The 15,753-nt window shown below is 48.3% G+C and overlaps 1 protein-coding gene across 4 annotated transcripts in view; it reads right to left on the bottom strand.

The window, feature by feature from the left end:
- GNB5 (G protein subunit beta 5) overlaps positions 1-15,753 on the bottom strand; it is a 47,473-nt gene that overhangs the window by 14,497 nt on the left and 17,223 nt on the right. For all 4 annotated transcript variants that reach the window (XM_059701103.1, XM_059701120.1, XM_059701112.1 and 1 more), the window contains 4 exons: positions 11,137-11,273; positions 8,304-8,345; positions 5,996-6,072; positions 2,338-2,470 (listed from right to left, as the gene is read on the bottom strand). In XM_059701103.1, the coding sequence (XP_059557086.1) occupies positions 2,338-2,470; positions 5,996-6,072; positions 8,304-8,345; positions 11,137-11,273 (389 nt within the window). The remainder of the gene's footprint in view (positions 1-2,337; positions 2,471-5,995; positions 6,073-8,303; positions 8,346-11,136; positions 11,274-15,753) is intronic.

Raw genomic sequence — 15,753 nt, 5'->3', positions numbered from 1 at the left:
CTTATGAACACACAAGACTCTGACCGCATCTTAACTTGGGTACTTGTACTTTGAACTATGGTACAACTCCCTCCAACCTCTCCAGGCCCACACCCACTAGTGCATGCGCCACGCCGCTCCTGTCCTAGCACTTGCAGAGGGTCAATATCTCCACTCTTTTTTGGGACGCCAGGTCCAAATAACCTGCTTTACATGATTGCCACAGGCTAGCTCTTTAGTTTGGTCATTTTTCATACCATGCTCTTCAATCAAACAAATGGATTGCTTTTAGAAGTAAAAAGTAAATTCTTAATATTTTAAAAATACTTTGTGATCTTCATTACAATGTAAGTACAAATAAATTTCTAAAACCAAACACTCATGACTATAAATGCACTAAACATAACCTCTGTGTCACTCATTTATTCTAGAATGTAAAGAATTTACAGCTTTAATGCCATAGTCTTATAGCTGCCCCTTGAGGGTTTTTTAAAAAATACATTTTTATTGATTTCAGAGAGGAAAGGAGAGGGAGAGGGAGAGGGAGATAGAAACATCCATGATGAGAGAGAATCATTGATCGGCTGCCTCCTGCAGGCCCCACATTGGGGATCGAGCCCGCAACCTGGGCATGTGCCCTGACTGGGAGTCAAACTGCGACCTCCTGGTTCATAGGTTGATGCCACACCAGCAGGGCGAGTTTTTCTTTTTTTCATCCTTGATCCCAGAAATGGGAGGAAGCTTCCGGTTCATTAATTCATTAGTACCCACACCAGGCCATGCACCTGAACTGTTGTGTAATGAAGCTTTGTGTTAATATCAATAATAAAATAAGAGCTAATACTTACCGGGGACTGTATGTATTATTTTATACCAATCATCTAGTTTAATCCTCAGAAAACCTTACCAGGGAGGAATTTATTGCCATCCTCACTTGCAGATGAGAAAACAAAACAGGGAACACACCTTGCTTAGGACTGACCAGCCCGAATGCAGTGGAGCCAGAATTCGATCCCCGCTGTCTGACTCTGAGCCGTGCCCTGTGCCCTATGCCCTGTGCCCTGGCAGGGTGGCCAGCGGACTTCTCTCTATTCCATCTATCTCCCTCTGGCTGCCTATTAGGAAACAAGCGCTTTCTCCCTTCCAGGTGCCCCACTTCGGTCCCCAACTCAGGGTGAGGGTGACAGGTCTCCACCAGAGACACTTGAGATGCCTGACGACCCCTGTGCCTGCATCCCTCTGTGGCTTCCTTCTTCCACACTGAGATCCTCTCTTGCTTTGCTACTGCTCAGGCTCAAAGGCATCCATTAGGTTGTGGCTGCTGCAGCCAGCTGGGCCCACAGCTCCCCTACTGTACACGTCTGCAAGGCTCCTGGTCCCAATCACCAGGTGTAAATACTATACTTCCAGCCTGACACCCCTCTTGTCAGCAATTAAACCATGACCCAGTCACCTGGTCTCCCTGACTGAGTCAGCTGAGGCCAAAGTGGGCCATGGAAGGCTTTATCTGACTCATACTCTCCTGCTTAAAACAAGTCGAAATATGACCCAGCCCTGGGCTTTGTCCCTGCCCATTTCTCAGGCTGCCTGCCTCCGACTGGCAGAACACCTCACTGGCAACACCCTCACCCTCCATGGCTGGTCCAGGCAACTCCTTGCAGCTGGTCTGTGACCACCCCTCCCGCCCTGAGCTCCCAGCCTTCCCCGCTGTTCAGTCCTGACTGGTTTCCGTGAAGGTCCCTGAGGGCAGAGACTGAGTGTCCCTGTGGCCCAGAGCCAGGTAGCGCCTGGCAACATGGGTGGTGGACACCTAGAAAGGTCTGCTGAATAGATGTGGAGAAATAAACTACGGTATACTTTTACAACTTGTTAATAAAACGTGGTCTACGTGTTGAGTAGTGTTTTTTCTTTGGGTTTACCCAGAGTAGAGCACAGATTTACTACCTAACGCTTCGTCTTTTGCATCTGTTCAAACAGGAGTGTGAAGCAGATTCAGCGAAGCGTGTGAAGCGCACACTCTGAAGCTCGGCCGCTCAGGGAAGCTGCACACACATCCGTGCCTTGGAACCACCTCTCAGACCGGGAGGTGGACTTCCCACCCCAGGCTCCCTGATCCACCCCAACAAGGCAGTCAGAGAAGGATGTTCAAAACGGCATGTAGTTTATCTCCTCTACCAACAGCCAATAGCCCTGGCTTTCCTCATTTCTGCTTTTATTTAAAACAATAATAACCAATGAGGAACAGGAGCTTCCTCTGGAGCACCCCTCCTGCTAAGAGGAACCCTGGAAAACTCCGCTCTCCCCTGGGGCTCCTCCCCTGCCCTCCCGCAGGCTGGCCCTTCCCCGGCCCTCGCTTACCTGCATGTCAGAGTTGGTGAAGCTGCAGGCCGACAGGTAGTTGGTGTGCATAGCCACAGACTTCTTTTTGGCAGCCATGCTTTCATTTTTGTCAAAGGTCAGTGGATACACAGAACACTTATTATCCAAACCCCTGGCATGGGAAGAAAGGAGTGTCAAATGTTGATGGAGGGCAACAGAGTGTGTGTATACTTTCTCATTCACACAGACTTTTCAAAAAAAATTTTCCCTTGAGAGCAGTAGCACACATTGTAACCTTTCCCCCAACTTTCACTTTGAAGATTTACAAATGCACAGTAAAACTGAAAGAAAAATAGTACAATGAACACTCAATCCCTCCACCTAAACTCCTAACTTAACATTTTGCGGGAACAAATTCTGAATCATTTGAATGCAAATTGCAGCCATGACCTGTTACATCTAAATACTTGAATTTGCAAGGGCCCAATCAAGGGTCACACAGTGCATTAGGTTTTTATATCTTTTTAAGATCATTTAATCTAGAACAGGCCCTCTATTTTTTGGTGTTCACAACCACAGACCTTAGGCTACTTGTTGTATAGAATGTCACACATTCTGGACTTGTCACACTGTCATGTGGGTGAGAATGACTTGCACTTGGCTGTGGCCAGAACCAGCCTGCTGGGGACCAGGGCTCCTCGACCCTCGAGGCGAGCCACGCTGACGCTGCAAGTTTTGTAGCTCTGCTGGGCTGTGCATTGCTCAGGATTACCTGCAACGCATGCGAGGCAGAGAAGTTTGCAGTGTGACGCATCTGGTGTTGAACCTCTGCTTTAGTAGCTAACTCATTTTGCAATCTTGGTTTTGCTTTTTTTTTTTTTTTTAGGTTCTCAGAGCCTCAGTTTCCTCAACTATAAAATGAGTATATCCCACCCACGTATCACAAGGGGCTGTTGTGAAGACTGTACAGAATTCAGAATAGTCACGGACACATGATAGATGCCCAGTAAGTGGTCATTAGCATTAGTTTTATATCCTACTTGCTTGGAGGCAGGCACTACATTTTATTCATCTTTGAATTCCTCTAGGACACCCAGTCCAGTCACTCAGAGCAAGTGTACAATACCTGAATGAAGGCTTCTTGGGGAATATGGCTCTCAAGAAAAAACAAAACACTTACGTGCTTACATAATTATACATCTATACTGGGACTGAGGCACTAGCCATTCCTCCATCTGGACTGTCAGGGTGTCACCAGAAAGCCACCTGGGTGGGTCTTAGAAACGTGTTCTCTCCCCTGCCTGCTCCCCTGCCCTATGGGAATCTCCCACTGGGCTCCATGGAGTGAGGGTTAAAATAGGAAAGAGGCACAGCATCATTTCTAAACTGCCACTGAAGACACTGTTCACTGTGGTGTTATATTCGCTGTGACCTAGCCCATATTTCTTGTTGTAATTTAGAACCAGACAGTTGCTATCTCAACATCAAATACTGAGCGATTATGTAACCCAGCGAACTCTATGCATTTACTAAAATTAATGCCCAGTTAGAAACATATTATCCCAGAGTTTAAAAATGTCGAGTATTTATTTCTATACTGGGTAGTGAAGAACTGGCTGTACCGAATGCGAGGTGTGGCCTGTGCCCTGGCCACGGGAGGTGATCTCTAATGGGGGTGTCTGTTGGCTTGGGGCTCTGGCCCCGTGACAGCCTAGTGGTGTGATCTGTGATGGGGCCTTTGGGACACCCCCTCCCTGAAGAAACCAGGAGACTGGAGAGTGAATATAAAATCTCTGGTCACCAAAGGCTCAGGCGAGTCCCCCAGTTGGCATATCGTCACAGCTGTAGCTGGGAGGAGGTAACGCTGGCCGTGACTCCACAGGGAGGCACAAGTGGAGGTTTCGTGTTCAGACCCCTCCTGGACTCTGCCCTGTTTCTCTTCCTTCGGCCGGTTCTCACTGTATCCTTTCACTGTGATAAAACCGTGAGCCTGAGCACAGCACTTTCCCGAGTTCTGTGAGTCATCCTCGTCAATTACTGAGCCAGAGGGTCGTGGTGGGGACCCTTCAATTTGCAGCTGGAATCTCAAGAGAGGGGAGTCTTGTGGGGGCTCTGCCTTCTAACTGTACAGTTGGTTGAACGCCTCTGTACCTACCTTATAATTGTGTGGTGTGTATATATAAAATATCTGTGGTGTGTATATAAAATAACTGTTCTTGCATATGTGGTATATATATATTCCTGTGAATATATATATGTATATATACCCATGGTTTTTATAGGGGTCACCTCAGATCCTTTCAGGAAGTAGATGGGGTTGAATTTTATGTATTGTCTTCCAGTTATAAAATGAAGACACAATCTACTTTTGAGTTATTCAAAAATATGAAATACTTGTATGTGAACATGGGTTCCAAAGGCACACCGGGTCTCAAACAGCAGAGAAAGAGAGTGGGAAGGTGCCCCCCAAAGGGGGCCCAAAGAGGGAACACTGGGGATGACGGCTGGTGTGACTCTGGCTGGAGAAGGCTCCAGAAATTTTGCTTGGAGGCCCAGGGTTTTCATATGTTAAATAAAACCCTTTCCTCCTGATTATAAAAATATTATGTGCTTACTTTTAAAAACCGAAAATACAGAAAATTATAAAGAAGAGAAAAACACCCATAGTCCCATCATCCAGAAAGAACTAGTACTGTGTTTTCAGTCTAGGTCAGAGGTTTTCAGAGGTGAGCCACAAGAATGTGTAAAACATGCAGTACCTGGCTATTTAGTCAGGAGCACTGACCTCTTTCTCTTAGACTGTCAAATTAAAAGATGACAACAGCCAACTCAACAATAGCTGTCTGGTGTGAATGAATCAAAATTATACCTCTTTTTTTAGTCAGAGCAGCAAAAAATCCATTTTTTTGGTGTGCTGCAGAATTCTAGCAATTAGCTTACGTGTGTCATGAGATGAAAATCGCTGGTCTAGTTCACCACAGCTTTTATACTAATGCCTCTTTTCTAAACAGGGCTGAGATTCTACCGTGGAAATATTTTAAATGGCCCACAGCTGTTTAACACGGGGACAGGGAACCACAGGGCTGCGGTGCTCATTGCTAAACCCTGTAAAACTGATCTTCAGGAGGACAGAGAATAAGGTACAATCTTCCTGGTAACCTAGATGCTCTTTTCATTTACTGTGGTCAAGCATTTTCCTTTTAATGGCTGTTAATATTCCATTTAATTCAGGTACCACAATTATTTAATAATTGCCTTTGATGGACATATTGTTTCTCTTTTTTGTCTTTGGCTTTATTTTACATAATCCTACAATAAATGTTATTATTCATATGTTCTTTTCTATATTTTGAGTCATTGCTTTCAAGTAAGTTCTTAGATGTAAAATCTCTAGATCAAAGGTTCTACATTTTTCCAGGTTTCTGATACATGTTACCAACATGCATTCCAAGATGTTTGCATCTGAGTGAGGGGCATAGGTCTAAAACTTATACCACTGTCACTCGGTAATGAAAATAATTATGAAAGAGGTTTTTGTGCTTTTTTTTTTTTTTTAATAAAGTTCAGGGAGCAATTTAACACATTGCTTAACAAGCAAACAATAAAAATTACAAGTTCTTGTTTGTGTATTTCTACCCATACAACAGTGTTCTATGGTTCACAGGACAGCTGAAAAGCTGCTGTGGGACCTACTTACCCACACGCAATGGCACAGCCCGATGGGGCGTACGCACACGCCATCACCCACGTGCAGGGCATGGTGACCGCATGCTCCTGAAACACAGTGTGAACCGTTCATATAATAAGTGTGGCTTCACACACACACACACACACACACACACACACACACACCTCAACATTTAATTTTTAAAAAGTCACTGGCGATCTTACTGAACTATGTTATAGTTTCCAAGGGCAGTGGAGTGGGGTAACAATTAGCTATGACTAATAGGGAGACTCAGCCCCTTATAATCAATCAAACATTACGTCATATATTCTATTTTTAAAATATATATATTTTTATTGATTTCAGAGAGGAAGGGAGAGGAGAGAAGGATAGAAACATCAATGATGAGAGAGAATCATTGATCAGCTGCCTCCTGCATGCCCCACACTGGAGACCGAGCCCGCAGTCCAGGCATGTGCCCTGACTGGGAATTGAACCGTGACCTCCTGGTTCATAGATGGATGTTCAACCACTGACCATGCTGCCCAGGCCATTATGTCATATATTCTAAAAGTTAAAATTCCGACTTGCAAAAAAAAAAAAAATCCTTAAGGTTTTACTTTTTTCTTAATGTTATACCCCACTTGTTCTTCTGAATGAATGAATACTGGGCTCCTTTTCCTTTAAAGGTCCATCCGAATTTCATTTCCAACATATACTTCACCTTATTTAATCTGATTTCCATTTTCATAATATAATCTTGAATAACTTTTTACGTGTATATTATGAGTTTGTTTACTTGGGAGTACACAAGAGCCTCTGTCCTCTCTGAGTCCTAAACCGTTCCTGGGAGGGATGAATAGGGGTGGGAGGCTGATCTTGGGTTGTGCTCAGGGGTGAGAGAACCTGTAAAGTGGAAGAATGAAGTGCGAGGCCTAACAGTGCCCGGCTCCTGGATGGTGGTCGAGTCACCCACAGCCTCCTGTGTGCAGATGAGCAAACAACAAAGCCACGATTCAACAATGTGGTTCCAACAGCAACAAGATGTGCAACCGGCAGTCCAGCCATTGGTACTAACTCAGCCTCATCCTCGTCTGTGAAGGCAAGGCCTTTCTAGCGGAAAGGCACACCAGCGCTGGCCTTTCTGCTAGATTCTCTGTGTTTTTATGGGGAAACATAGGCCCGAAACCGCCTGTCAAAATTCTGGTGTCACTCACAGTCCTGCAGCCTCTGAGGCTGCGAACCATCTACTGCCCGCCAGTGAGTGAGGCGAGGTGGCCGCTCTCTCAGCACAGGGCATCTAGGCCCCTTTCCCCACAAGTGATGGCTAGGTTCCCTGCCAGAGGCCACAAGTGGTGACCCTACAGCTCCCAGAAACCAGGTAGTGTGTGCCCTATGCCACACTCAGGCGTAAACAGACACAACACAACCCCATGCACGCACTGCTTGGGCACGCTGGGAGAGGCGGAGTCCTCCGTGGAGGCAGGGGAGGTGCCCTGCCCTTTGCAAACTGTTTATCGTTCCCCAGGGGCCCAAACACTAGGGACTTGCTCTGCAGGCGGTTCTGGGGCCTCACTTGATCTGGTCAGGTAACAGCTGCCTACAAGGCATTTACTAACCACATTCAATAATGCAGAATATGGGCATCGCTCAAATTTGTCACAATGCGTCTCCTTTTTAATATCGTGGAAAGGAAGGTTTTCTTCTAAGTAAATGTTGGAGTCCATACTCAACACACAATGCTCGTTATTGTAAATGCCAACGCGATGCAGGCATGCAAGCACACCTACAGAGGTTTCGGTCTTTCTCTTTAGGAAAGAGTCTGAATTTAGGTCTACTTTGCAGCTGTGCACGCTCAGGCCAGAGCTGCAGGGGGCTCAGACTCCACTGCGCCCTGGACAGAGCACGTGACTCCACGGCAGCCAGGGCTTCCCCCACCGTTTGCTCATTCCACAGTGCCATGGAGTCTGGCCAAAGACAGAGGGGAGAGGAAGCTGGGGAGCTGCGTACCTCTTATCGTCACTCAGAGGAAGAATACATACAGCTGCCTGTGTGCGTGGGACCAGGGTGTCAGGCCTCGCCCCTTCCTGTTCCAGTGTGAGCTTATTCTGTGGGGCTCTGCAGGCTCCTCTGTGGGCAAGGGGTGTCAGCTCGAGGGAGGAATAAACGCTATCGTGGGCTGCTGAGCTGTCTTAACACAGATGGGCTCTGTGGGGTTTTATCCAAAGACAGGCTTCCTGAGAGGCAGGAAACGGGGCCAGGGCTGGGGAGCTGGACCAGAGCACCTTTCAATGAGGCTGGGGTTCAGGGGCGCCCCAGTGCGCCGGGGACACCTTACCTTGTTAGTCGTGAAGGAATCCCACACGATCACCTTCCCGTCCTGGAGGGAAAAGAGAAAACGGTTCAGGTGTTGTCAACAAGTCCGCCTCCCCTGTAACCATGCTGCAGCCCACACAGCATGGGCAGGTGGGGAGTGACCACGATGCCATCTGTTTGTCATACAAACCCCCAGAGAGAAGTCCAGGGGCTCTGGTCCCTACAACACAGTTACCTGAGCACACAAGGACTGGTGGCTCTGGGTGGCAGTGGCAGAGGGTGGCTGAGCTGACTTCCTTCAGTGCCTGGGTCCCCCGGGCATCCTCGGAGATGGTGAATCTGCAGTCTCCATAGCAGGCTTGATGTTTTTAATCACTCAAGCCATTTTGAGCCAAATCTGGCGAATGAGACGATGGGAGGGGCGGTAATGCCACTTAGGGGCACAAGCAGGGTCCGATCATCTAAAGCGACACCGCTGCTCGCCTTGCACGACTTCCATGCTCATGCTGAGTGTGGCTGAGGGGCCCGAAACAAGGTCAAGGTCGACAGTGTTGGGCCTTTCGAGATCCCTAAGTACACTGGTCTCCTGGTCTAACTTCTCTGGCGGCACTCCAAGCACGATGTGTGGGGAGGGTTAGGTAACAGTGCAGAGGACAGAGCTGGAGCTCGGGCCTGGAGCCCCTGCTTGCTGGGCTGGGGTGTGACTCAGTGCAGCCCCCCCTCCCCCCCCAAGCATTCACTCGGTGGCTTCCTCCACCGCACTGCAGGCCCGCCTGTCCTCGCTGCCCACCCGCTGTGTGCTCTGAAGAGAAAAAGGCGCCCACGAGGCTAAAATCAGTCTGATAGGATGAAATGTGGGCCCTCCGTGAGCACAGCTTATACAACAGGGTCTGTGGGCCTGCCGAGACGATACCTCCACCCCAGCCCTGACCCACACGGTCAGGCTGACTCATCTCCTGCCTTTTAAGGGAGAAGGGTGGCTCTAAGTCACTCCAGGTCTGTTCCAGAGCCTTCCTGCTGCCCCAGCTCCTTGCCACATCCCAGCCACTCTCTCTGCAGCAGACATGGGTGGATGGAGCCTGTCAGCCCTCCACCCCTGCCTCCCTCTCTAATCAGAGTGTACATGAGTGACAAAAAATCCAACATATATTATCCTTTCAAGGATAAAACAGTCTAAAAGGCTGGGTGGCAACATGTACATCTCAATAACCACAAGTGAGCATTTGAAAAAACAATGTCTAGAAAGAACTGCTCTAAAATAAAAACAATGGTTGTGACAGGGTGGTGGCAGCAAAACCCTTTCTGTGTTCTCTTTTCCGGTGCTTCTTAAATGTGGTGAAGTATGAGCTCTAATGGACATAAAAAAAAGCAAGCGCTATGTGTCATACCAGACTGGTAGCTAATACAGGAGATTAATGACATGAGTCCTGTCAAAACAACCCGTTTTGTGGATGTTGGAGCTGAGGATCATGTAGGATATATACAGTGTTTATATTTAAAAGGGTTATTAAAAACAACAACAAACTGTCCTTTGAAAAAGCTGGGATGAAGGCAAGGGTGAAAGGAAGCCCAAACTGGCTATGAAAATAGGTGACTTCAGTTTACAGTTGTATGTTCAATGCATGTAACATCACAATAAACCTAAAAAGTATTAAGCAGTGGCCGCCAGGCTCCAAGAATCCCCAGTCATGCTGGTCTCACGCAGCTCGATGGGCCTGTCCCTCATTACATCAGGTTGGCCTGTGTGAGGCCAAGTCAGAGAGGCCCTGGGCGGGGAGGCGTGGCTTCTGCCTCCCTCTCCTTCTCTTGGATCACGTGTTCTGGGGGTGCCCAGCCCCCATGTCCTGAGCAGCCCTGAGGCAGGTCCCCAGGGAGCGGAACTAAACCTCCAGCCCAGCCACGTGAGTGAGCCACCTCAGAGTGAGCCTCGGCCTCCTCGCCACCTGCAGCCCGCCAGCGTCCAGCCCGCATGCTCCTGGGAGACCCGAGCCGCCACCCAGCCAAGCTGCCCAGGTTCCTGACTCTCAGGAGCCACGCGAGAGAATAAACATTTGTTGTTTGCAGTTGCTAACTTTTGGGGTAATCTGTCATGCAGCAATAGATAACTAATATAAACTATGTCAACCATACAAAATGAATGAAAAATTAGGCTTCACAAAATATATATATCTTTTTTTTTTCATCCTCATTACCAGATAGGGGTGGGTTCTCGGAGCCCTTATCCTGGAGAAGTGTTTTTATTTTTATTGTTTAAAGTATTCCATATGTCTCCCTTTTCCCCAATTGCCCGCCCCCCCCCCCCCCGCCAGCCGCTCCCACCCCCCAGGACAAGCCCCACTGCCCCAGTGTCTGTGTCCACTGGTTATGCTCATATGCATGCATACAAGTCCTTTGGTTGATCTCTTATCCCCACCTCCCCCCGCTCCCCTGCCTTCCGGAGAACTGTTTTTAAATAGTCTTTACAAACTATATACCTTAAATGTGTTCTTTAAGGCATAAAATTGCTCAAGAAGCCATGGTGGCCTCTCAACCACGCGGCCCTCAATCTGGGAAAACCCACTGTTTTACAGTTGGTTTCCCTCACAAATAAGACCGTGAGGTATGCTCAGGAAGAAACAGTTTTAAAAGGAGAGTCAAATAGAGTTTGCAACGTTTCGGCAGGACCAATTCCAAATCTCCCCAAATTAGCACGGCTCCGCGGTGTAAAAACTCTCAGCCACGCCACTCGCCACACTCGCGTCCTGTGGCCAACACGCAGAGGCGGAGAGCCCAGAAAGGATGTTGAGAAGGACCGCTCTCCCCCCTCCGCCATGAAATCAGAAAGCCGCTCACCAGCACACAACGGCGCCACGTACCTGCGAGGAGCTCACGATCCTCCGCTTGTCTTTGCACCAGTCCATGCAGAGCACTTTGTTCCCGTGGCCTTTGAGGGTCCGCCTGGTCTTCATGACAAACTGCCCCAGCGCCTCCACCCGCTCCGCCACCTGGTGCACTAGGAGGACAAGGCCACAGTCAGCCTGCTGCCGAGGCCAGGCTCTGAGCCGGACGCCGGCTCAGGGAAGACACTGGGCTTTCTCTCGGCCCCGGCTGGACTCTCCTGGACTCTGCCATGCCCTCGCCTGCTCTCTCCTTTAGGCTTAGAAGAGGGCAGAGAAACAGTGTCGTTCTCTCTGTGTGTTTTTCAAGCCACTGCCACACGTGCATGTCGAGGGACTAAGGACAAGACCACCTGGGTCTGTAAGGCACTGTGCGGAACTCTGCAGTCGAAGGGCCACAGCTCTGCAGGCGGGGCAGGTGGCAGCAGAGTGCGATTGCTATCCTCATGTCACAGGGGAGGAGACTGAGGCGCACAGGGGTCACTTGGCTAACACAAGTTCATACGACTCACTGGGAGGGAAGCTGCGGCTTCTGGTTCTTTTATCTACCACTTTCTCGTCACAAGGAAAAGTGACTTTACAAAAACTACAGGGGCAGGTGCCGTGGTGTGTGCTCATGCTGCTCTGTGGCAGGCCCTACGACTCCAAACTGACCCCTGTGCCTCGCGCGGGCCTGGGACACAGTAGGCGACCCACCCACATGCTGCAGGAACGAACGGCCGAGCAAACCACTTTGGGTTCACCGGAAACTCCGTGTCAGCAGAGACCAAGAACATGTTCTAGAACAGTTATGGCGAACCTATGACACGCGTGTCAGAGGTGACACGCCAACTCATTTTTTTGGTTGATTTTTCTTTGTTAAATGGCATTTAAATATATAAAATAAATATCAAAAATATAAGTCTTTGTTTTACTATGGTTGCAAATATCAAAAAATTTCTGTATGTGACATGGCACCAGAGTTAAGTTAGGGTTTTTCAAAATGCTGACACGCCGAGCTCAAAAGGTTCGCCATCACTGGTCTAGAAGTCTGAACACAGCACCTAGGGGAGGTGCCTATACCAGGAGGGAGCTCCAAAAACCAGACTTCCAGGGGCCGGGCCACAGCCTCTCCTGGGGCTCAGGGAGAGCTCCGAGGGGCTTATCCAGAGTCTCAGAGGGAGACCAGTCCCCCTGAGCAGAAAGGGTCGCAGAGGCCGTCCCGTCCACCCCCACGTCGTGCAGGTGGGGAGCCCAGGCGAGGGATCCTGTGGCTCCTCCTGCTCACGGAGCCCCATTCGCTTTCTGGTAGAGGCTGAGTCCAAGCCTCCTTCCTTTAAACCTCTCCACTGGGGCTTCTTCAGCCAGGCGCTGATGCGGGGCCCACCAGCTTCCTTCAGAAGTCCGGGCTGAGAGGGGCTGACCGCCACCTAGGGAAACCCTTCCTTCCTGCTTCCCACCCTCCCTTTCCTCTAAACACGCCAGTGTGTTTTCCTGAAGAGAAGGAGCTCTTACATAAGCACACTGTAATCACCAGAGTCAGAAAACGAACACTGAAACAACTCCACGCCTAACCCACAGGCCTCACGGAGAGGCCCGCTCGCGCCCCACAGCCTTAGAGCAGGCAAGTCAAGCTTGTGGACTGCAGGCCGCAACGTGCGGCCCACAGCGAATATTTCTGTGGCCTAGCCAGTGTAACGGCGTGTAAGAAAACATTGATTTTATCATTGCTCTTATTCTATTTTATACTATACTTTTCTAAATAAACCTACGTTTCTATGAAAATTGAAACTTGTGGGGTTTTTTTGCAGCCCGCTGAAACCTAAATCTTGTTTATTTGGCCCGTGTTGGCCTTCGAGTTTGACATGCTTGCTGTAGGGCAACGGAAACCCCAGGATCCTGGGCTGCCTTCAGTTTTCACATTTCTCTCAGGCCCAGTCCTTCTGGTCCCCAGTCTGGGCTTGTCCGCTGCTTCCCAGGACCAGGTCCGGGTGATGCACGTCTGGCAACACGCCAGCTGAGCTGAGCTCCTGCCCGTGTGACCCACCAGGACGCACCTGCCGTGAGCACTTGGTTGAGGTGGCATCTTCCAGGTTTCTCCGCTGCAGTTACCACTTTGCCTCTGGTAATGAAAAAGTACCCTGTGGGGATGCGCGTTGAGACTACATGCATCTCCTTACTCCTCAAACTGAATGCCTGGTTTCAACATCCACCCATGAATGACTCTTGCCTGAGCTGGTGATTGGGGAGAGTTGGCCAGACGTGATTTTTCTAATTCCATCATCCCTTCTGCATTTTCAAGCTGGCTTTCTCATGCAGAGGGAGCTTTCCCTCCACCCCAACTTGTTTATTCATTCATTTATCCTAGTGTGGGCTCATGGGTTCTCACCGTACTCAAGAGGCTGTAAGTCCTTTACTACTATTATTTATTGAATAAATAAGTAAAAACAACTGGAAGTGAGTTGAATATAGTCCCTGATTTGCTCAGGTGGAACCGCATCGAGCTGCTCTCGTGACCTTGTGGTGCGCCCCCAGCATTCTCTGAGCACCTCTCTGGGTGGGCTCGTGTTCTTTCCCTAACCCGGCCCTGGAATCAGCCACTTCTCCAAAAAATCTTGGTTTTGCTTAGTTGCCCCATTTCTTTGGAATGAAAAAGCACATGTGAACAGGTTAAAAAGTCTCTGTGAAATACCGAATGGTCAAAAATACTTGAACTATAAAGTGCTACATGGTGTATGATGATGATGCCATCACTTCCGCTAAAACACCGCATTCTTTACTGCCAGAAACAGCGCGTGGGTCTCTGACAGACACAGTCTTCACAAAGACATGCTGAATGGAGTTAAAACAGACTGAATTTTCTGAATTCTACAGGCCTTGTACACAAGCCTAAAGCAGCTCAGAGCTGTGACCATATTCTACTTAGTATTTTACTTTGAAACGTCACTCGATATTATTACTGCTTCCCCCAATTCAGCATTATTCAGCATTAGGACAACCACAGCTATTTAATCTCCTTCTTCAAAACAAACAAACAAAAAAAGATGATTCACCAACCAAAATAGGGTCCTCCTTACATAGTGAGAATTTGAACACATCTCAACTGCTAATTATTTTTACTCATCCCATTTTCCTTCCCACCTACAATTCCCCCTACCACTCTATCCTGTTTCTGTCAAATCTCACATCTGTTGAACTAAAGAGTTAAAACAAATGTAATAGTAAAACATTTTAAAAACAACTGGTCCCTAGTGGTTTGGCTCAGTGGATAGAGCATCAGCCTGTGGACTGAAAGGTCCCAGGTTCAATTCAGGACAAGGGCACATGCCGGGGTTATGTGCTTGATCCCCAGTAGGGGGCGTGCAGATGGCAGCCTGCTGGGGTCCAACCCCAGCAGGTCCAGGGGTCCCCAAAGGTGTGGACGGAGTCGGCGAAGAAGGAATGACACAGAGACAGCGTTCAGTTGATCTCTAGCCAGGATCTCCAGCCAAGTTCTGGTCTGGGTCTCCAGCGAAGTTCTGGTCAGGATCTCCAGCCAAGTTCTGGTTTGGTTCTCCAGCCAGGTTTAGTCACCAGGTTCTAGTCAGGTTCTCTTGCCATGTTCTATCCAGGTTCTGTAGGTTCTCCAGCCAGGTTCTGTAGCCAGGTTCTGTCCAAGATCTTTTGCCATGTTCTCTCGCTAGGTTCTGTCTCTAGGTTGTGTTGCCAGTTTCTGTCCAGGATCTTTTGCCATGTTCTGTCTCTAGGTTCTGTGTCTAGGTTCTGTGTCCTGTTGTCTTGTTACATCTGTATTTATACCAGTTGATTCCAATCCTATCAATCTCTATTCCAAAGGTTAGGGCGTTTCTTATCTCCATTCCAGGGAGTAAAGATTATGTAGCTTAAGCATGATTGTTCGTAGTTAAAGTGATTAATTACCCGCCTGGCACTTAGTTAAGGGGTTTTATTCCCTCCCTAACTTCGGGGGAAAATCCCTACCTGGGGAAACAACCTTTCTCAGAGAGGTGACCTTGGTTAAAACACATAGTGCCAAGAAGGTGAGCAAACATATTAAGAACAGTATGCCATATATGCCAGGTCCCTTGAAACAGCAAGGATGGACCGGCTCCCGGCAGCAGCCGATCAATGATTCCTCTTATCATTGATGTTTCTGTCTCTCTCTCCCTCTCCTTTCCTCTCTGAAATCAATAAAAAATATATTAAATAAATAAAAACAACTGGAAGTGTGTTGGATATGTTCTGTAAATAATTTGTGCGAGCTTGTTCAGAGCAGCTGTGCTTTCTCCTTTGCCCCTTCTAGCCTGTACCCATACCCTGCCCCAGACCTTCCCCACACTATTGTCTGTGACCATGGGTTATGCATATATGCATATAAGTTCCTTGGTTAATCTCTTCCCACCCACCCACCCCCATCTTCCCTCTGAGATTCAACAGTCTGTATCATGCTTCTATGCCTCTGGATCCAATCTGTTCATCAGTTTATTTTGTTACTTAGATTCCACATATGAGTGAGATCATGTGATACTTGTCTTTCTCTGATTGGCTTATTTCACTTAGCATGGTACTCTCTGGGTCCCTCCATGCTGTCTCAAAGGGTAAGAGATCCTTCTTTTTTTT

Source organism: Myotis daubentonii, chromosome 1, assembly GCF_963259705.1.
Source record: "Myotis daubentonii chromosome 1, mMyoDau2.1, whole genome shotgun sequence".
In the NCBI taxonomy this organism is placed as follows: Eukaryota; Metazoa; Chordata; class Mammalia; order Chiroptera; family Vespertilionidae; genus Myotis; species Myotis daubentonii.
This window is presented reverse-complemented; position numbering and strand designations above follow the sequence as displayed.